General features: G+C 33.8%; 3 protein-coding genes across 3 annotated transcripts; 2 read left to right on the top strand and 1 right to left on the bottom strand.

Moving 5' to 3' along the window:
* The first annotated feature begins 243 nt into the window (after window positions 1–243).
* LOC129893109 (uncharacterized) lies at window positions 244–6,194 on the top strand. The gene is made up of 6 exons (XM_055968605.1): window positions 244–512; window positions 1,070–1,194; window positions 2,587–2,683; window positions 2,813–2,922; window positions 4,959–5,033; window positions 5,983–6,194. Exons 1-6 carry the CDS (start codon window positions 443–445, stop codon window positions 6,031–6,033), a joined length of 528 nt encoding a protein of 175 aa, XP_055824580.1. The 5' UTR covers window positions 244–442; the 3' UTR covers window positions 6,034–6,194.
* Window positions 6,195–9,982: 3,788 nt separating this feature from the next.
* On the top strand, window positions 9,983–14,235 carry LOC129891568 (uncharacterized). Its single transcript, XM_055966968.1, has 3 exons — window positions 9,983–10,706; window positions 12,039–13,406; window positions 13,741–14,235. The coding sequence occupies exons 2-3, from the start codon at window positions 12,066–12,068 to the stop codon at window positions 13,762–13,764; spliced, it is 1,365 nt and encodes a 454-aa protein (XP_055822943.1). The 5' UTR covers window positions 9,983–10,706; window positions 12,039–12,065; the 3' UTR covers window positions 13,765–14,235.
* Window positions 14,236–16,405: 2,170 nt separating this feature from the next.
* Window positions 16,406–19,531, bottom strand: LOC129891569 (putative leucine-rich repeat receptor-like serine/threonine-protein kinase At2g24130). The gene is made up of 2 exons (XM_055966969.1): window positions 16,975–19,531; window positions 16,406–16,892 (listed from the first exon to the last, which is right to left on the bottom strand). Exons 1-2 carry the CDS (start codon window positions 19,529–19,531, stop codon window positions 16,489–16,491), a joined length of 2,961 nt encoding a protein of 986 aa, XP_055822944.1. The 3' UTR covers window positions 16,406–16,488.
* Between the last annotated feature and the right edge of the window lie 2,743 nt (window positions 19,532–22,274).

The raw sequence follows: 22,274 nt of genomic DNA on the forward strand, positions 1-22,274 counted from the left end.
TAAATATACATTATTTATCAAAACACTATGGTAATTAATATATATGTATATGAGCCGAGATATTTTGGAAACAGCCGTCTTACCTTGATAAGAATAAAATCGGCATACACTTTACCCTCTCCAGACGTAAGATTTTACTCGATTGTTATTATATATATATATATATATATATATATATATATATATATATATATATATATATATATATATATATATATCAAATATTATATCCGCTACAAAGTAAATAGAAACCCTTCCCAAAAGTAAATGCACTCTGTGACAGAATTAGTTGGAAAAAGGTTGCAAAAACCAATGCAAAATGCTCATTCACACAGTCTCATTCAATTGTTGCATTTTTTCAGCTCACCAAATTCCCAAAATTCAAAACCCCCCATTTCATTAGTTTCTTGTTCACCATAGATTTCAGTTTTCTTCATTAACAATGGGCAATGCTTCTTCCTTACTGACTCAATATGACATTGAACAAGTTCAAGAACACTGCAATCACACATGTATATATATTTCTGTCTCTACAAATTCATTTATAAATCTTTAAAAGGGTATAATTCACTAAAGATTGTAACTTTTTGTTTTGGGGCTTTTGTGGGTTGTTCTTTATATCAATGTTTAAAAAGGGTATCTTTTTTACTAAAGTTTTGTAACTTTCCTGTTTTGGGTTTATGTGGGGTTTCTTATATCAATGTTTTAAAGGGTATTTTGTTTTTTACTGAAGTTTGTAACTTTTTTGTTTTGGGGTTATGTGTTTTTTTATATCAATCTTTTAAAGGGTATTTTTTAAACTAAAGTTTGTATTTTTTGTCTTGGGATTTTGTGTTTTTTGTTTTTCTTATATCAATGTTTAAAAGGGTATGTTTTACTAAAGTTTGTAACTTTTTTGTTTTGGGGTTATGTGGGTTTCTTATATCATTGTTTAAAGGGGTATTTTTCTTTTTAAAGTAAAGTTTGTAACTTTTTTGTTTTGGGGTTGTGTGGAGTTTTTATATCAATGTTTAAAAGGGTTTGGTTTTTTTTTACTAAAGTTTGTAACTTTTTTGTTTTGGGGTTTTAGTTTCACAGCAGGAGATTCTATCATTATACCAGAGGTTTTGTCAACTGGATAGAAATGGTTGTGGATTTGTCTCTGGAGAAGAGTTTCTTTCAGTGCCTGAATTTGCTGTCAATCCTCTTTCTCAGGTTTGATTGATTGTGTCATAATTACGTGATAAAATATATGTTTTTTTTCCATATAATTTCCTCATAGTTGTGCAACCCTGATCCAATTTCATGAGTTGATTTCTCTTATGGTCACTTAACTAATTTAACTAATGGATATTATCTCAGAAAGTCGCTTTCTTTATTGAAGAAAATTGTTATCACTTCCTGTGATAACAATGTTAGTTGAGTGACTATCGAGAAATCAACATCAATTTTCTGTATATGCCTATGTAAATACTGTTTCAGGATTTAGTTTGTATAGTTTTGTGAATTGAAGCATGCAAATGCTACTAGAATGCTGTAGAAATCATGGACTAATTCTTTTGCATACTTTGAAATACTTGTCCCCAATGACAGAACCAGGAATTTTACTAAATAGAATCCAAAATCTTTGTTGCTTGGACTCTCCAAAATATTGCCGCACCATGTTGGATCCTCCAACGAATTCTCTACTTTTGGAGCATCGTGCACACACTTGTCAGTATATTTGAAGAGTCCGAGCAAGATAGTCCAAAATACAAGGAAGTAAACACACTAAGAAGCCAATGGGATTCAACATATCATATATACACATAACAAACTTTGACCTACCTACGCAATGTAATTTTCTGAAGAGGGGTGTCAATTGATTCCCCTTGGACAAACGTGGTTCTGCAATTGGTTGTCCTCACATAATAATGAGCGAATAGTTTCTATGGTATTATTGTGCTATTTGGTGCTTGTGGGGCTTTTTGTGTCTGAAAGAAGCATACCCCTCTGGCCTCTGATAAACTGAACAAATTCAATCTTTCAGATATGAAAGTTTTGGTAATGGAAATTCGTGAGACTATCTATTATAACTTCAAAGTATGTGGAATCAAAAGATGATCCAATCTGTGAACGATAACAACATGAGACCTGGTTTACATTTGGCCAGGACGAAACTAGAGATGTAAGGGTAAAAAGATAACTCGAAGAAAAATATAGATTTCATACTGGAGAGAGAGAGGTATGTTGGGAACAGATAAGTCTTGGAACGGGAAATGATAAAGAGATTAAAAAGGTACCCTGATTCATCAACAAAGAGGTTATGATAGCAGGCTAATCAATTCTAATTCCTCCTTTCTGTTCTCATTGAGCATTGATGAGAATTGTATTTTTTTAAAACATTGAGAAATGAAGTTAGAAGTTCCCGGCTCACTTTTTTTCTTTTCTTCTCCTCTTAACCGCTGGTTTGGTCAACTGTAAATAACTTTTTGATTGTGTGCCTCTGTTAGTATATCGTTTCTTTGAATTTTTGGTCAATGAACAGTATTGAGATGTCACAAATGCATTTTGGCAAATTCTGCCACAATAAAACTTTGTTCTTAATCATCCTTTTTCTTAATGCAGAGGCTATTAAGGATGATAGACGGGTTAAATTTCAAAGAATTTGTGGCTTTTCTATCAGCCTTTAGTGCTCATGCCAGTTTGCAACAAAAGGTTGAATGTAAGGGCATTTTCATTTTATGCTGTTGATTGTCTCTTTGAAATGCTTAAATCTAATCTCCTTTTGTGCTGAACTTTACTTTCTTCTGTTTAATCTGCTCATATGCTGTCATTCTTTCTTATTTTCCAGTTATTTTTAGGGTTTATGATTCTGATGGCAATGGAAAGGTGGCGTTCAATGATATGCTGCAGGTCTTACAAGATTTGACTGGACCATTTATAGCTGAGGTTCAAAGAGAGGTAGTGTTTGTGTTTTATACTCCCAATGTTTTTGTTTCTTATGATCTTATTCTGATGCGAACTGAAAAAGGGTTGAGAAATAGGTTGAGTTTCTTCGTATCTTACTTTTAATTGCTTCTGTTAATGAAAGTATACTTCTGGAAAAAAAAGACCGTCAAGGCATTCAATCTCTTGATTGTTCTTGATTACCTTGTAACCTTCTGTTGTAGGGAGCTTTCAACTAGCCTATAGTTGTACTATGGTAAAATGGAGATCTATAGGACTTGATACTGGCAGAGACATGGGAGACTTATACGGGGTTCTTGTTGTTTTAAGGTTAATGATTCCAAGAATCACAGATTTTTTTTCCGTTGTTCTGTATGTAAATCGGTAGAGTAGGAGAAGGAAAGTAGTCTTGAAATCCCACCATAGAAGTAAAAATGCAGTAAAGTAGTGACTAAAGCTTCGCCAAAAGCCTTCAAGTAAACTCATATATTCTGCAATATGAATTCGAAAACACAAGTGGATATTTATCAGAACCAGTTTTCTAGTCGGTTAGTCCTACTAAAATTTCTTCTAAACAATAAGGAAATAATATAAATTGACTTCTAAGACAAGTAGAAATTTTATCTTTAGAAGATATTAAACAATGTGATCATAGACTCATATACATGGTTTTGGGATTTTATTGCATTTAACAGATATAGATACTCCTGAGAATAACCTAAAGTCTACCAGCAACTGCAGATTAAAGCATGTCCATGCCTTGGGCCATAAAAGAGAGAGATTTCTCTTTTTCTTCTGTGTGTCCATGTCACCTTTTAACACATCTGACATGACAAAGGAGTATCATCCCGGGAAGAATGCATAACTATATTTACTTGGATTTTGTTAATCACCCTTTTGAAAACGAGGTATAGAGAATCCCCTTAAAAACTTTTACAAGTTAATATCATTCTTCCAATTTTTATAGTTTCATTGCTTTCAATGTTTGCCTTAAGTTAAGAACAAGCTCGGTGCAAGAAGGTGTGACCCAATCGTCAATGATACTCGAATGAACCATGAATACTTGGGTTCAATCCTAGCAAAGGCAAATAGTTAGTTGGTTTCTTCTAATTTGTCCAACCCTTGTAGTAGAGTTATCTGATACATATTTTGGTACCGTGGATAGTCGAGGTGTGTGCAAGTTAGTCGCAACACTACTTTTATATAAAGAAGACTGTCGAAAACACTAAATTTATCTCTTGGGATCCTGAATATGCTAATAAATAATGAATTGTACTAATCCACATATGTCTCTCTCCCATCAATCGGTACTAGTTGAAGTAATGAGATAAACTTGGGGACAACTTTTTTTATCAGTGACAAAACTTGGGGACCTTATACATTTCTTAGCTCCTATTTCATGTTTTATTTTGTTCACATATTCTCCTTCAACCTAGCAAAAAGATTAGCAACTTATTCTGATTCCGATTTTAACTATGGTAAAGCTACTCTACTTCGCTCTTTTCATTTCTCGCCGTAGTAAGTGCTTAATCGAAGACTTAAAAAATAGTAGGTATTTAGCAGGAAATATCAATTTTTAAAAGAAGCAGAGAAGATAAATTCAAATATAGCGAATCGAGCAGTGCAGTTCATCAACATGCTTATCATTCTTTGAGAAAAGAATAACTGAAATTCTCAGTTTAATGAGTTGCTTTAGGTATATATAAATGCTAATCCAAGCAGCAAGTCAGCTTGGTTCTATTGCATCTCTAGTTTCCATGATAGACAGTATAAAAACGATTTAATCAAAGATCTTTAGCCTTGTCTATCCAAAATTCTGTGAAGATTTCTAATTAATATAGGTATACTCAGGAGATTATTCATTATGGTTTGGATTAAGGTAGAAGTATAATATTTCTTTTGGGACAAATATACTTGTTTGTGAAGTAAACAAGTTGTCAATGAGAACATTTTGATGGTGGATCACTGAAGAAGGCACCTTCTATAAAGTTTACCTGAAAAAAGAAACGTGACCTTGTGTTTAACTCCATTTTTTGTTTCCGCCTATGCAGCAAGTTTTGACGCGTGTTCTTGAGGAAGCAGGATACAGCAAGGATTCTTCACTAGTCCAATCTGACTTCCTGAAGGTAAATATTGGACATTTGACATTCACGCTGTCTGTTTCTTCTTGCAATTTCTGATTTTCTTTGACAGATAAATTAACGGTTCTCTAGAAAAGCCAATTGCTCTTGCCTCTTGTTAAATCTCTCTTTTTGAGAATATAATATGATATATACATTAATGCATTTGTATAAAAGGTGTCCTGTGAATTTAGACAAGGTCCAATGTTAGATCAAACAATAGATTTCGACAAACTTGCCTTAACTGTTTTATCGTTATGGTCGGGAAGCTCGGAGCCGAGGGTCTTTCGCAAACAGCCTCTCTATCTCCATAAGGTCTGTGTACATCCTACCCTCCTTAGACCCCACTTGTGGGATTCCACTGGGTATGTTGTTGTTGGTGGTCGGGAAGCTTGATATGTTTTGACTATAGGAAAGTTACAAGTAGCAGTGTAGGAAAGCAGGTACGGAGAAATGTCAAACAGCAAGTTGGTAATCATCCTGCTTGGTACATAATTAAAAGCAAAACTAGTAAACTTCGAAGGCTTTGTGGAGTGAGTTGAATTTGAAATTTCATGAATATTTTAATAAGATTAAAGCGTATTCATGTCTACTGTCAAAATGATTCAGACTTGAAGGATTTGCAAATGCTTCCTCTACGCGTTGCTTACATCATTACGTGATCATAACTTCATTGAATCAACATTATTACATGACTTTTAATCCGTGTCATCGGATTAGCTTATCAGTGGGATGAGAAAAGTAAAGTAGAACTACTTCCAACTTGAGATGTGCGTGTCACTTGCATCATTACATGATCATTACTTGTCGGAATCAACGTGTAACGTGACTTTGATCTGTATCATTGGATCAGCTTATCAGTGGGTGAGAAAAGTAAATTGGAAATTTCGACATATTAATTTCTGAATTTCCTTGGTTTGGTTGAATGTTATTGACAAAGTTACTATCTTTGCAGATTCTTGGCAGCTCTGGTCTGAAGATGGAAGTTGAAATTCCAGTAGATTGAAAAAGGACTTTGCTTTAGTTGACATTAGCATGTAATTGTGTACCATCCTAAGAGTTAAACAAAAGCTCCTTTTTAACTACTAAATTCCTTTTAAAATATCAAATGTTAATTGTTATGATGAATATGTGCTATTGAAATATGTATAACATGGTTGAACTTCATACCATGTTGCAATCATGCTTCGAATACTCCTTTTTTGAGTCGAGGGCCTATCTGAAACAACATTTCTACCATACAAAGATAGGGCTGAGATCTGCGTACATCCTCTCTTTTGATTCGAGGGTCTATCTGAAATAATATTTCTACCCTACAAAGATAGGGCTAAGATATGTGTACATCCTCTCTTTTGAGTTGAGGGTCTAAAATAACATTTCTATCCTACAAAGATAAGGTTAAGATCTGCATACATCTTACCTTCTTCGAACTCCGCTGAATTACTATTTGAAGTACATAAGTTCAATGTGCATCTTGACCTCAAATATGTAAAGAGTATAGCTTCTATATATTGATGATGTAAATGGAGGAAATCCTTCTAGGAGGTGATGTAAATTTAAATTAATCGGATCAGTTAATTTTAACGATAAAAAAATATATTTACACATTAGTGACTTTACAATCTTTTATTCAAACAAAATATATGTTTATGATGCTTGAGTAACTTCTTTTCATTTTGAAACGTTTTTCTTTCTTTCCAAATCCAAGTCTAACTTCGATTAGATTCTTAGCGCAAGCACTAAATAAGCAAATTAACTTACGTAAAGCCCAAGAAAAAAGTATAAAGGAATAAGGTTTATAACATGATTACTATATGAGATGATACATAATATGGTATACCTGATCATTTAGTAAACAAATCGACAGGGAATAAATAAATAAATGAATGCTCGTTTGAAAAAATGAATAATAATACACTTACCGAGACGAAAGTCAAATGTAAGTCTCGTAAGTGAACGTATAGGATCGAAATAAGATCTCATATTGATGACTTAATACACTGATGTACCATACATTTTTTTGCTTAATCTTATCTTTATTTTAATAATATAAATAAGAGACAAGTAAATGTCCACGCACAACTTCAATTACATTATTGATTACTCCCTCTTTTCATATTATCTGAATTTTTAAGGTAATGCACACATATTAACGAAATTATTCAAGAAAAAAATTTAAACATATTTTTCTCATTTACCCTTTTGTTTATTCTTAAGTCAAAAAGGTTTGTATTTTACCTATAATAATTACTACTACTAACAGAAGTTAAGAAGTCCATTTGATTCCCAATGTCAGATTTTCATGAGGAGCATCAAGCTTCACTTTTCAATTTATTTAAAAGAGTAGATGTGGAGATGGATGAGTTAAAAAATGAATTTTATGAAGTAGAGTGCTAGTGATACAAGTAGTTTTTTATTGAAAATTTCACCCTCATAAAAATAATTAAATGTGAAATTATAAATACTCTTTATAAGTAGTGTAAACATTAACTCCTAGAAAAACAAAACTTCATTAAAGCAAATGGTAAGCATGAAATTTTTTTCAAACATTTCTCTAAAACTTTAAACAATTCAATTATTTTGAACAATGAAATTTTTTTTAGAAATTCAGTTTATATGGAATAGAGAAAGTCCATCAGAGTGGCATGCGGAAAGTAAGAGCAAGCTTCTTTTTTCCATAAGTTGATCCAAAATCCTTCAAAGACTCATAATTTAAGAATTTCACTTCGTAACCTTCAACCAAGGTCTCGTGGAATGAAAATTATGACACTTCATGTCCATTATTTAACTCATTTAATCTTTATAAATATTAATAATTTATTCATTTATTAACTCAATCTATTTTAATTTATTTAACTTGATCAAATTCATCTATTTAACAATCATTAATATAATATAAAATATAAGCAAAAATTATTGAATTTTCAAAAACTCAACACCCAGATACCCTAGATCCACCCCCATTACTTATTTGAATCCTCTTACAATGAGCATGCTGGAACATTGAATAAGTAATATGGTCGGCCATGAATAAGACATAAATTATAAATTTATTATTTAACGACTTTTTAAAACTTTTAATAAGTCCAGCTTACCGTTAAATAACGACCCCATGTGTAATTATTCTGTCTTTTTTTTTTTATATATATATATATAAAGGTGACAAGTGTAATCATGTTGTTTGTGGTGTTAATAAATTAATAAAATTTAATAATTGACTTTTGTTTGTGTTCTTTTGGGGGGAAAGGAGTTCATTTATGTTAAACTACACTTACAATTGCAATGAAAAATGTTTAAGGAAGCCTCTTTGTTCAAAAGCCAAAAAGAAAGATTGGGAGACAAGAAAAAAGTTGGTTGAGACACCAAAAGATACGGATAATGGCTGATTTTCAGTATTTTCTGTCAATTTAATTTCAATATTAAGTAAGCTCTTCATCGTTAAGTAAGAAAGTTCAGCTATAGAGGGTAAAAAGAGGGGCGTTCAGCGGCCACTTGACTATAAGAAGAAGGGTGAACGAAAGTTCTAATAATCTCTTCCTTCCGGTCTGCGAGTGTTCCATCTTTTTCTTCCTTGAATGAAGAAAGACAGAACCTCTCTTTTAACCCACAGCCACCAGTTCACTTTCCACTTCCAAATACCAAAGAAAGATTAAGAGAAGAGAAGTACGGAAGACTTAAAAAGAGGGTTCCTATAATTTTGAAAACAACAATGTATTAATTTTTATAAGCGAGGTCAGAGAAGGATTATGCAATCTTATTCCTATCTTGTGAAGGTAGAAAAATTATTTTCGATAGATCCTCATCAAAAGGCAAATTTAAGATTAAAAAACCATGGAGATATCATTATCTTAATATATATATAGGCAATAACGAAACTTGCAATGACAACTGAGGAATAATATCGTATCTAACTAATCACTAATGTCGTGGGCAATGATGAATATACAAATATATAAGTCAAATATGAGTTTTAAGCTAATATTAAAACTTTTAACTCTCTTGAACAATTAAACGTAATAACTCATTCATCAAGAGCAAAATAATTTTTCTCAAAATTAACTTATGAATTCATTTTTGTCTTTGATTCAAGTAAAATATATAAATTAAGTATATAAAATAAATATAATAGCAAAGAAGTGAGGTTGGAAACAATTTTAAAAACAGAATAATAGTAGTGTTTAGCTCAAATAAAGCCTAAAACAACGTTTAAATAATTAAGTACACACAATCAATCTCTAAATATAATAATAAAAATCAAAATCCATAAAATATAATAAGTGATTTGTGAAATCATAACTCTTAACATTTGTTTTTGCCACAACACACCAACAATATTATCAAGTCAAATCATCATGCTGTCATGACATTATTCTTAAATAATATATGATTACATTATTCCATTCTTAGTTAGAAGTTTGTGAAAATAAAAAACAAATAAAATTCACAAAAATTCATAATTCAGCTTTTGTAATTGAAAAATAGTTATTATCTAAAAAATTTATATATTTAAAATAAAAGGTAGCTATCTCATGCTATTACTACAAGAGAAATTCCACAAGAAATACTTTACATTCAATGGAGCATGAGTCTAAATTAATTGGATCGGTGGACTTTAGATACTATATATGACAACAATTATAAATTTAGTATACTTATATAAGTGGCGTCTGAGAGGTTGCTGCGTACACAACCTTACCCCTATTTTGTGCAGATAAAAAGATTATTTTTGAAGCACCTTCAACTCAAGTAAAAACATAACAAAAATCGCATAAAACATTGGAGAAAAAATAATAGCAACAACATATAATACGAATTCCTAGTTCAAAGTAATGATGTCTTTTAATTATTTATTTTTACTTTTAATTATTTATTTTGTTTTTAATTAGTACTTTATTAAGGGGATAAAATCAAGATATTTGTCACCTAGAAATTGGGTGGCATAAACGGACAGCCAAAATCTAGGACCACCTTTCCTTTTTGTAAATGACAAATCAACAAACCGTTACAAAATACAACTTCTTTTATCTGGAAAAATAATCTTGATCCATTGTTTTTCCACTAGTAGGTTCTTCTTCATCTTTTTTTTTTTCTAATTTTTTTTTTCAATCAATATTAATGTCTCTTTGAATCTTCTAGTGGGGTTTCCTTTTTTTGAAATTCTTCAATGGTGTTTTCACTTTATGTTGCTTTTTGGTTTATGGGTTTTTTAAAGAATGAACATTTCTTGATCCTTTTGAAGAAAAAAAAAGATTATAGCTTTGGTTGAAGAAAATATCCAGAAAATAATGTTGATTTTGTTTTTCCACTAGTGGGTTCATTTTCTTTTTTCAAAAAGATTGATTCTTTCTATTAAAATTTCACATTTTGTTTTAATCTTTTGGTGAAGTTTCCTTTTTTCTTTAGTTTGGTTTGTGGGGTTTTGAAGAATGAGCATTTTCTTTTTTTCAAAAAAGATTGATTCTTTTTATTAAAATTTCACATTTTGTTTGAATTTTCTGGTGGGGCTTTCTTTTTTCTATAGTTTGGTTAGTGGGGTTTTGAAGAATTAGCATTTCTTGATTGTTATGAAGAGAAAAGGAGGGAAAGATGGGTGATTTGTGTTTTTTGAAGGGAAAATTTCCAGGTGATTGAGTCAATTCTTGTGGATTTATCTGACTCTTGTTCTCTGCTGTAAATTAGGTAAAACTCGAAGTCCCTCAGCTCTGTTTATGCATTGATCATTTGTTGAGATTGTCTGTTTCTTGATATAAAGATTGCATATTTCATATTTTTTAATGTTGAGATTATCTAACAATAACATACGTAGTGTATTCCGACAAGTGGTGTATGGAGAGGGTAGAGTGTATGCAAATCTTATACGGGCTATTTTCGATAGACCCTCGTCTCATGAATGTTGCGATTGCCCTTCTTGATACAAAGATTTCATATTTCTCTTTTAGTGTTGAGATTGCATAACAACAATATACCTAGTGTATTCCGACAAGTGAGGCGTGAGGATGGTAGAGTGTGTGCAAACCTTATCCCTACCTTGGAAGGTAGAGGGCTAGAGGCTATTTTCGATAGACCCTCGTCTCATGAATATTGAGATTGCACTTTTTGATATAAAGATTACGTATTTCATATTTCTTTTTTAATGTTGAGATTGTCTAACAAGAACATACCTAGTGTATTCTGACAAGTGGGGAATGGAGAGGGTAGAGTCTACGCAGACCTTACCTCTACCTTGGATGGTAGAGAGGCTATTTTCGATAGACCCTCGTCTCAATAATGTTGAGATTGGCCTTTTTGATACAAAGATTACATATTTCATATTTTTGTTTTAATGTTGATATAGCCTAACACTAACATACCCATTGTATTCCCACAAGTGGGGTATTGAGAGGGCAGAGAGTACACAAACCTTCTCCCTACTTTGGGAGGTAGAGAGGGGGTTTCCGATAGACCCTCGTCTCAAGTATGTTGAGATTGTTTGTTTCTCAAATTAAAGGTTTTACGTCTTACATTTTTGGAAATTAATGTTGGATCTGATTCTTGTTTTTAGTACTTTTCAATCTCAGATTGTATACTGTTGGCATGGGATGAATTTAAATGGGAAACATGATAAGTGAGAATTCACGAGGGTCTATTGGAAACAATTCTCGCTACCCCACAAAGGTAGGGGCAAGGTTTGCGTACATATTATTCCCAGACCTCACAAGTCTTGTGAGACTACACCGAGTATGTTGTTGTTGTTGGTTAGTGAGAATTCTTATAGCCGACTTTAACTTGTTTGAGACTGAGGCATAGTTGTTGTATTTGATGAGAATTGCAAAGGTTAAGACATTTTTTCCTTGGGTGGGATTATGGTTGTCATGATAGATGAAGTTTCAATTGTTGGTTAAAAACTGAATCAGAAAAGTTAATTTCAATTGTTGGTTAAAAACTGAATCAGAAAAGTTAATTTCAATTGTTGGTTAAAAACTGAATCAGAAAAGAGTTAATCATTGTCAATCTTTACTTCTATTATCGCAGAAAACGTGTAGTTACTCTTCCGGTTAGATGGCTGAAAGTTATATGTCTCAACTTGATGTTGCTTCTTTGAAAGAAACGCTATGTGCTCAACAACACCTTCTACAGAAGCTTTACAATGAATTGGATGAGGAACGAGAAGCCTCTTCAAGTGCGGCTAGTGAAGCGTTATCGATGATCTTGCGTCTCCAAGGAGAAAAAGCCGCAGTAAAAATGGAAGCCGAGCAGTACAAGCGATTGGCTGAGGAGAAAATGTGTCATGCCGAGGAATCATTAGCCATTTTCGAGGATCTTTTCTATGGAAAGGAGATGGAGATAGCTGCATTGGAGTATCAGGTGCAAGCTTATAGGTATAAGCTGTTGAGCATGGGCTGTGTAGATCCCGGGGTCGGTGAATTTAAATATCCTGAGAATTTGTTGCAAAGAAACGAGACTTTAGCAGGCGAGATGAATCTCCAAGCCCTTGGAAGGCGTAATTCCGCACCTCCTTTTCCTCTGAAAATTCCAAAAAAGGGTGCTATGGAAATAGATGATTCAAGTTCGGAAATAGATTCAAATTCGAAAACAGTGGAGGAATATACTGGGCAAGAGATGAATGAGCAGCAGTCGGATGCAGAGAAGAAGACAGATATTTCCATTTCGACGACTGGAAGTATCAATTCGTATTGGCAACAGATTCGGAAGTTGGATGATCGAGTGAAAGATATTACAGGAGTTAGCTATGCGAACCTGAGGAGTGAAACGAGGTCTCCTTCACCACTTTCTCAAAGAAGCACTAAGATAAGCAAATCAGAAAATGAAATGTACCAGCCTCCTAAGCTTCACGTGAACAAATCAGAAAATGACACACCTGCTGATTCTGGTTGTTCTCCGAATGTTCTTGATGTCTTCGAAGTGCCTCGAGCAGATAAGGATACCATTGATATCGGATTGCCTCCTAAACATGATCGCAAGATGGTTTCGCATAACGATGAAAGGCTTGAGAGACTAGATTCTGCCCAACAAGAGGCTGTAAAATCATCGGCTAGAGATGAAGCTGATTTGCTAAAGAAGTACTTTGTATCTGCACAGCGAGAGTACAAGTTACGAAGAGCAAGTGAAGCTGCTGCTATTACCTGCCATTTGGCAATATCTCGTCCTACAACCAGCATTTCTGAGACTAGTGAGTCTCATCAGCTCAATCGAACATCTGAGATAGTTGAAGTTGGAAGAGAAGCGACCAGACAAGAAATGGCTCGAGAAGAAGAGCTGAAGTTGTTACACGACATTAAGGAGCAACTAAATTTGATGCACTCTGAAATCCAAAGTTTGAAAATTGACAAACTCCCTCCAAGTGCTGACGACGAATCATCCTTACTTCTTCTATCAGAGGTAGGTACATTTCATCTAAGTTCCGCCCTTTCTTCTGATAATAATTATTCGTATTCAGTCGCAACATGTGAAAAATGTTACTCCTTCTGTTTCAATTTGTTTGTCCAATTTTGACTTGGCACGTATTTCAAGAAAGTAAAGAAGACTTTGAATTTGGTGCAATTATAAACTAAAGATAAATAGAATATACTAAAATGTTGTTTAATCTTGTGGTCTTAAACATGCCATGAAGGTTAGAACTAAAGAGCTGCAAAAAAGAGAACAAGCCATTTTTTTAAACGGGCTAAACAGGAAACTACGACAAACAAATTAACATTCTTACCATTTTGAACAGGCAATGATTCACTTTTGGCTCTGATCGATCTATCAAAAGCTCGAGCACCAGCAGTCACCTGGAATAGCCTCGACCGCTACATAATCAAGATGCTGCCATTCTGTGAACTCTGAATAATGTAAGAGTAGTTTTGGCTTTATTGTGTGGTTGCGGAGAGATTGAATACATTGTAAATTGATCGCGTAGAGTGTACAGTACCGTATAGCCTTCATCTCATCAACTTAGTTGCATCAAGAAGAGGAGTGTTTTCACATTTGCTTAACATTTTGACATAAGGTTTTTGTTTTGACATTGGAAACAGTTTCTCTACCCCGCAAAGGTAGAGTTAAGGTTTGTGTACATCCTACCTTTCCCCAGACTCCACTTGTGAGTGTTAAGTTGATTTGTGGGTGATGCCACCACCTTTTTTTGGGGTTTATTTCTTAAATATTGTTTCGTGTTATGTTGACTGAGCGAGAATTTCATTTATTTATTTATATAGATACCTAGGCTTTAAGACGGTTAATTCATATTCTAATAATAAAATAGATTTGAGAATCTATGGTCAAACTCCAGCTTACTTTAAAAAGCTCAAAACTCTATTGTTGGACCTTTGAAAGTATTGAAGAAGACAAACTGAGTTTTCTTGATTTGGTGTTACTTGACAAAATTGGTGTTTGAAAGAAGTATTGAAAACACTTGAATTTGGCGCGGATTGTTAGTTTCGTCTTTTAACTATTGACAATCTTAAAAATATTCCTCCACTAGAATAACTGAACTTCAATATAATTTTGATCTGCCACATGGCATAGCAAGTGGTGTCAATCTTTTGTAGGAGTATGTGACTTTTAATAAAAAACTGAGATAAGTGTTGATAACACCTCTGAACATAGCGAGAATTATTAGTTTCATCTCCCGAATTATTGACTATGTAAGTTTTGTTAGTCAATTGGTATTTCGAAGTTTTGTTTCAAATTTGAGATTATTTAGAATAGATTTGGGATGGTTTGATTGAAATTGAAGTCACAAATTCGAATAGCACTTTGTTAAATCAACACAGAAAAATTATGTCAATCGAGTAGACTTTGATGAAAAACTTAACAAATAGGTAGAGTAATATAGCAGATATTCTATCAATTTCCTATCGTGATGTTTGAAAAAGCTTGCACGCACCTCGATTAATTTCATTAGGTATCTATTATCTTCTATCAGTATAATTTCATTAGGTATCTACAAATTTAAATGCTAGAGTTTATCTAATTAATGACGATATTTTTCATATTAGGTGCGCATGTCATGTTTTTAATTTGATTGTAAGAGATGATGTTAAGTTATTTGATTGTGCTGGTGCTAAATTTGAATATGTTTGTGCTTGGATTTTTAAAACTTAACAAGATGGTTTGAAATGTACTAGCTATTCAAGCATCATATGTAGCTTTGAAGTCTGCTTCCGGTGCAACAAGATTTCAATTCGGAGACCATAGACATTCATTAGCACATGGCAGTTTGGAAATATCAGTGTTGTTCAGATATTGAATCAACATTGAATGAAGATATTATGAGGTATCAAAATTAACGATCCATCAAAAGACGATTCAGATTCAATGTATATGTTGCGTAGTGTATATTTTGGTCTCATGTCGATTAATTAATTGACTGAACTGTATATAGTTGTAACTTTTCCAAAATTAATTCAGAGTGGAATTTTCATTCTTGAATTGCTAATGACAATACTCCTTATTTTGCAATCATAAAAGTTATTGGTAAACTTAATTAGTTATTATTTATTAAGTGAGTTTGGCAAAATACCAACTTTCCACTTGATGGGATATTTGATATAAATGGTAGGCTGAAAAGATCCTACAAGTGCATTTTGACTATGTATGATATGATTTGTCAGATAACACCAAAAAAATTAGTGTTAAAAGGAGATTTGTTCTTTTTAATGTTAAGCTAATTAAATTGCCAATAAGTTATAAATAGTTGTCATAATTATTTTAACAGCAAAAAAGGCTACATTTGGTTGGTAACATGTCTTAATAGTAGTATAGCCTTGATTAAAGAGCATTAAAGGATAATGTGACGCTCATGACGGAGGGCGGGTCAAAAAGAATAGGGGTGGAGCTACAACTTGTCGATAACTTTGGCAGAACTCAATAGTTTTAGCTCAAATCTTGTTTTTGTATTTAAGAATTTATTTAATATGAGTAAATAATTTATCGAGAACCCACTAAGAAGCAATTTTTTAGAATTCAGAACTTATTAACTTAAAGTCTTAACTCTTCTCTTAAAAAAAATAAGGGATTGACAGACTTCTAAGTTGACAAGCTTCTGTAGAAGAAGATATACATGACACATCAAGCGAATCTCACATTGGAATAAGAGAAGAAAGTGGAGAGTTTATAAGGCATAGCACAAGCGCACATATATAATACGTGTGCTTTTAGGGTCGATGATGGCGTAGCTCAAAGGATAAATTTATGAGGTCTATTAGGTCAAAGCGGACAATATGTGTTATGATCTTGGATCATGACATATATTGTAGTAAATTTCACGGGATAAAAGAAAATAATACATTAAACAAAAAGAATTCTTCTGTAGCTCACCTGAAGCAATTTTCAGGATCAGGATTGAAGAAACAAAAAGGTAAGCATCCCACGTTCATGCAGAATCCAGGGAAGGGCCGCACCCCAAGAAGGAACAATTAAAAGGGTAAAAAAAGGACATAGAAGTACAATGAATAAAGTTACATTGTTAGATAAAAAAATGTTAACTTTTTGTTGTGACATCTTCAGCAACAATGTTGGAAGAACTTGAAAGATACTGTTTTAGCCTTCCAATTTCAAGTGCAACATCCAACATTGTTGGCCTAGTTGATGGATTGTACTGTGTACACATTAAGCCAAGTTCAATCAACTCTAACATGATATCGTGCCATATATTGCTATCGCGTTGAACTATGGTACAAGTTGTTGTTGTTGCACATCTTTGTAACGCTTCATCAATCATAGCCTCGAGTTTATGTGAATACTGACTCTTCACCCATTCGTGCAAGCTCGAGCCTTGTTGAAACAGAACGTCTGTGGGACGTTTACCTGTTACAATCTCGAGTAACAAAACTCCAAAGCTAAATACATCTCCTTTTGTTGAAGCTCTCCTTCCCATTCCATATTCTACAATCATAGAAACAGCAAACAGAAACTTTAGTCATATAAATTGAAATGAATGTACATAATCAATGGAGAGAACACTAACCAGGAGCAATGTAACCAATTGATCCACATAGTAATCCATCTGTGGAGTTGTAAGTAACTGATTCGTCGATAGGATTAGTGTTTTCCTCAACAGCTTTTATTAATGTTGAAATCCCAAAATCTGTGACCAAAGCTGTCATGTTGTAATCAAGAAGGATATTGCTTGGTTTGAGGTCACAATGCACGACTTTAACAGGCGAATAATGGTGGAGATAGGCTACTCCTTCTGCTACATCACTGCAAATGCTAACCAATTGAGACAAGTCAAGTTGATGCCTCAGCCCGTGGCTCGGGTACAGATGGTTCTCTAGGCTTCCATTTGGCATAAGAGGGAACACGAGAGCTTTGAAATCCGGTCTGCTACACGTTGTTATGATCCTAATCAAGTTCCTATGTCTAGTCCTTTTCAAGATTTGACATTCCCTTTTAAAACTCCCTGATATCTCTCCACCTCCTTTTGTATCAATTACTTTAACAGCTATGCTCATGTTGTTTTTCAGCACTCCTTTATAAACACGCCCATATCGTCCTGCTCCTATTAAACTCGAGCTGCTAAAACCTCCCGTTGCTTCAATCAGCTGCATACGAGATATCCTCGGATACTTTTGTTCTTTCCTCCCACCACCTTGCTCCGTATCTTCAATCACCTTACTGCTATTAAAACTCGCTAATTGGTTCCTGAATTTTGACCTTAGGAGGAGAGGGTACCCAACTACGCAAAATATAGGAGTTATAAGCAATGAAAGGAGGATTGTGATTATGAAATGTCTACCCCTCTTACTATGGCAACTTTTCATGCCTTGTACTGAGCCACAAAGCTTAAAATTTCCCAAGAATGAGCTAATGGTTAGTGATGAAAATGCACCAGTATCTGTCACGTTCCCGGATAAATGGTTATAGGAGAAGTTGAGCTTTTGCAAAGTTGACGATGCTTGAAACGTCTGTGGTATTTCCCCACTCAACACATTGAATGAAACGTCGATTTCCTTAAGGTAAGGCAATCTTCCTATAGAAGATGGAAGACGTCCTTCTAAGGAATTACGCGATAGATTCAAGTATTCGAGAGCAATGCAGCTGCCAAGCTGTGAAGGGACATTAGCTGAGAGATTATTCGAAGACAAATCAATTGCCAACACCATATCCATTTTGCTAAGCTCTAAAGGAATTGGACCATGTAAGTGATTACTAGACAAGTTAAGATAGAGCTTCAAACTATTTAATCCAGCAACTGCACTTGGAATCGTCCCCGTGATTCTGTTATGAGAAAGATCAAGTATTTCCAAGTTAACACATTCACCTAGGCTCGAGGGTATCGTTCCAGATAAGTGATTATCATGCAACAGAAGCCTCCTCAGTTGGGGAAGATTAGCAAAGGTATTGGGGATTAATCTAGAGAGCTTGTTTTTCGACAGATCAAGAAGGCCTAAATGAGAAACATTACCAAAAGCAGAAGGAATGACACCTGAGAGTGAGTTATTCGATAGATAAAGCCTCTCGAGTTTCCTCATTTGACACAACTCTGTAGGAATTGTACCATTGAGATGATTACTAGACAAGTTCAATAGAGTAATGTTTACAAGACTCGAAATTTGTGTTGGGATAGGACCATTGATAAGATTATCGTCGAGATGAATCTGTGCAAGGTTCTTGGAGATGTTACCAATAATAGGAGGTAACTCCCCACCAAGACTATTCCCAGCCAACTCAAGTTCTTCCAAGTTAGTAGAATTAACTAAAGACGCGAAAAAAGGCGTCAAGTCAGTATTACCACTATGACTAACAAAGTTGTTGTAAGACAAGTATAAAAATTGTAACTTTGGCATTTTACTTACAATATCACAAGGAAGCTCACCACTCAACGAATTCGATTCAAGATCAAGCCATTCTAGTTTTGTAGATTTCGAAAGAGCTTTAGGGACTTCACCAACAAGTTCATTAGACCATAGAAGAAGAAACTTCAAACCACTCAACTCACAATGATCATCCATAGGTATTTCACCGCGAAGCGAATTGTTAGAAAGATCCATATACTGTAATGATGCAGAGCAATTACAGAACAAAGACAAAGGAATTGCACCAGAAAGATTGTTTGTTCCCAAATCAAGATACTTCAATTCATGAAGATGTCCTAACTCATTTGGGATATCTCCTTCTAGGAGATTAGAAGACAAACTTAGCTGATTAAGCTTAAAAAGATTGCCTAATTCAACTGGGATTTTTCCTTCAAATAAGTTCCCAGACAAATCAAGAATCTCCAAGAATGTGAGGCCAGAGAGGGAGGGAGAAATCGTTCCACGTAACGAATGGTGACTAAGATCAAGCTCAACAACTCTATGAATTTTGTTGTCACATACAATTCCTGTCCAATTACATAGATGAATGTTGGAAGAATTCCAACTTTCTAGTACATGGTGTGGATCAGAAACAATCCTAGACATGAACGAAACAAGCGAATCGCGATCATTTAACATAATTTCCTCATTTTTTTGGCCTAAAACTATAGAGAAAACCATATTCATGAAGAAGAAAATGTACATGGAAAACTTAGAGCAGCCCATTTTTGTTAGTAGTATTATTGCACCAATCATGAGAATTTGAATAGTGAGAAATTAATGAAACTACCTAGGTGTATATATACACATACATATATGCAAGGGCGGACGCAAAGGGGTGCAAGGGGGTCCAACTGCGCGTCTGAACCCCTTTCTTTGAATTATTATATTATAGAAATGGAGCGAAAATAAATTGCTAAAAGTCCCTTTGGCATAAGGGGTGCAAGGGGTCCAACTAAACGTTTGAACCCCTTTCGTTGAAATATTATACTACAGAAATGGAGCAAAAATAAATTGTGAAAAGTCCCTTTGCCATAAGGGATGCAAGGGGGTCCAACTGAACGTGTGAACCCCTTTCACTGAAATATTATACTATAGAAATAGAGCGAAAATAAATTGTGAAAAGTCTCTTTGGCATAAAAAAAAAAATTAAAAAATTTCTGGCTCCACCACTGTATATATGTGTGGGCTTGTCCTAGGTTAGAATTATAGTAAATTTGATGAAATTTTGAAAATTAAAATTGTTAGAAATAGGGAAAAATAATTAAGTTTTTGTTTGTGCCTAACTGGAGTTGAAGAAGTGGCGCCAATGATTTTTGACTTGAAAACAAAATTGTCAAATAGTTATCCATGAAACACATGTGAACGTGTCTGAATGCCACTTGTGCATTGTTAAATTCATCCTGTGTACCTTTTAACGGTGAATTTAAGGTATATACGTTAACAATATAAATCATTAGTATTAAAATGCCATGACAATTTGACTAGTTATAGCAGGGTGGATCTATATAGAGTGTCGATTATGATTCATGTGAATACAATAGCTTTTATCTAAACCTTGTAAAGTTAAGTCTCTTTATAACGGTATCGTTTGTTTGGATATTTTTTTTTTGATTGTTATAGTGAATCATTGTTATAAAAAACGTGAACACAATAATTTAATTATGTCCAAATCTTGAATATATATTATGAAATCTACTAAATAATTGATTATGAAATTAATTATTGTTATCATGATATTTCTTCCATCCCAATTTACGTGGTGCTATTTGATTTTCAAGAGTCGAGCGGATTTTTCATTGACCGTAGCTTTTCATATGCATTTGAAATATTTGTTATACTGGTAGTACACAGAACTTAAATTAATATTTGTTGATGGTTTACATGTCATTAGACCTAACCATGAGAAGGTTTTGGAATTACTTGTGGGATTAGTGTGTTGATTAGTGGATGATGATGTGTTTAAGTTTAAGATAATCTAGGTTATTAAGCATGCTTAGGTTAAGACAGGGTTTAAGGATTAGGATAGGATATTCTTGCAAGTTGACAACCTTTTTTTTGGTATTTATGTCGGCTAATTAAGTGGTCATGATTTAAAGATGAGGTCATTTTTTGGTCTGTTAACTAATGACAGTAATATTTCCTTTTTTGGTTGGAAATATAAGTTACAGAGTTTACGTGAAATCATAATCAACTCATTAGGAGTGAGGTAGTTGAAGCCGGATCTAGAGGTTCGTTCGAATTTTTTGTGATGAAAAATTATTTTATTTATATATGGTAAAATTATTCTTTATTTATATATGATAGATGTTAAATTTCCTTTGATTTCTTCATCTGTTTACGTCTTCATATTTTAAATCAAAATATGTTACAGTTTTAAACAAATATCTTTAATTCACATCGGAGTAGAGGGATTGCGGGCTAAGACCTATTTCTTTTGTGTTTTTCTCTTTTTATGCAAGAGGGGGGTTGAAAACAAAAAACTTTTGTTTTATGGAGCGGAACAATCAGGAGCGGAACTACCTTGAGTTCAGGGGTTCATCTGAACCCCTTTCCACTGAAAATTATACTATTTATACATGATTAAAATATTTATATATATATATATATATGGCGAAATCCATCGGTGGCCCCCTAAAGTTGGCACCAACTTTCACTTAGACACCTAAACCAGGAGATGTTCATTTTAGACACCTTATGTAAGAGTCGAATGTGTCATTTTGACACTTTTTTTACAATCACCAAAATATATTAAGTATGTGCAATGCAATCGCCTGACGTGTCAAAAACAGCGAATTAAATAAAGACACATGACATATATATATATATATATATATATATATATCAAAAATAATTATTAAATAATGACTTTTGAGTAGAAAAAATGATCAATAATTTGATGACACATGGCTTTTTTTTTATCTAAATAATAATTTTTTTAAAAATAAAAATTAACAACTATTAACCCCCACCCACCCCGCCGTCATCTTCTCCAACCCCACCCACCCCAACCCCAACCCCTCTCCCACCCCGCCGTCGTCTTCTCCAACCCCACCCACCCCAACCCTAACCCCTCCCCCACCCCACCAGATCTTCTTCTCCTGCAACACCCACCCAACGCTATCCATATCATCTAAAGTGGGGAAAAAAAAACAAGTTCAGCTTCAAACATATGTTCAAATTGACCCTAAAGATCTGACAGACCGTGTTAATAAAAAATAAAACTCTCCACCTATTCCCGATCCTACTTCATCTGCTTATCCCCAATTCCCTTTTTTTAAAAAAAATAATATTTTCAATACATTTTTGTGAAATTCTTCATTCTTTGATGCAGTCAAGTAAACAAATTAAGCTATAAATCAAATTAACAACCAAAAGAAAACAGAATAGATAGTTCGCCTTCTTCTTCTTCCTCATCCTCATCACTATCAACAACAGCTTCTAGGTCAAAGAATTCCGAACCAGTCCA

The sequence above is a fragment of the Solanum dulcamara genome, chromosome 6, assembly GCF_947179165.1.
Source record: "Solanum dulcamara chromosome 6, daSolDulc1.2, whole genome shotgun sequence".
Lineage (NCBI taxonomy): Eukaryota > Viridiplantae > Streptophyta > Magnoliopsida > Solanales > Solanaceae > Solanum > Solanum dulcamara.

What these genes read in the sequence shown, in the direction of transcription:
- LOC129891569 (XM_055966969.1), bottom strand. Translation starts at nt 19,531, where the DNA reads ATGGGCTGCTCTAAGTTTTCCATGTACATTTTCTTCTTCATGAATATG. An exon ending in AATTGGTTACATTGCTCCTG is followed by an intron (nt 16,893 to 16,974) that starts GTTAGTGTTCTC and finishes CTATGATTGTAG; the next exon opens with AATATGGAATGGGAAGGAGA.
- LOC129893109 (XM_055968605.1), top strand. Translation starts at nt 443, where the DNA reads ATGGGCAATGCTTCTTCCTTACTGACTCAATATGACATTGAACAAGTT. An exon ending in TTTGCAACAAAAGGTTGAAT is followed by an intron (nt 2,684 to 2,812) that starts GTAAGGGCATTT and finishes CTTATTTTCCAG; the next exon opens with TTATTTTTAGGGTTTATGAT. An exon ending in TCCAATCTGACTTCCTGAAG is followed by an intron (nt 5,034 to 5,982) that starts GTAAATATTGGA and finishes CTATCTTTGCAG; the next exon opens with ATTCTTGGCAGCTCTGGTCT.
- LOC129891568 (XM_055966968.1), top strand. Translation starts at nt 12,066, where the DNA reads ATGGCTGAAAGTTATATGTCTCAACTTGATGTTGCTTCTTTGAAAGAA. An exon ending in CCTTACTTCTTCTATCAGAG is followed by an intron (nt 13,407 to 13,740) that starts GTAGGTACATTT and finishes CATTTTGAACAG; the next exon opens with GCAATGATTCACTTTTGGCT.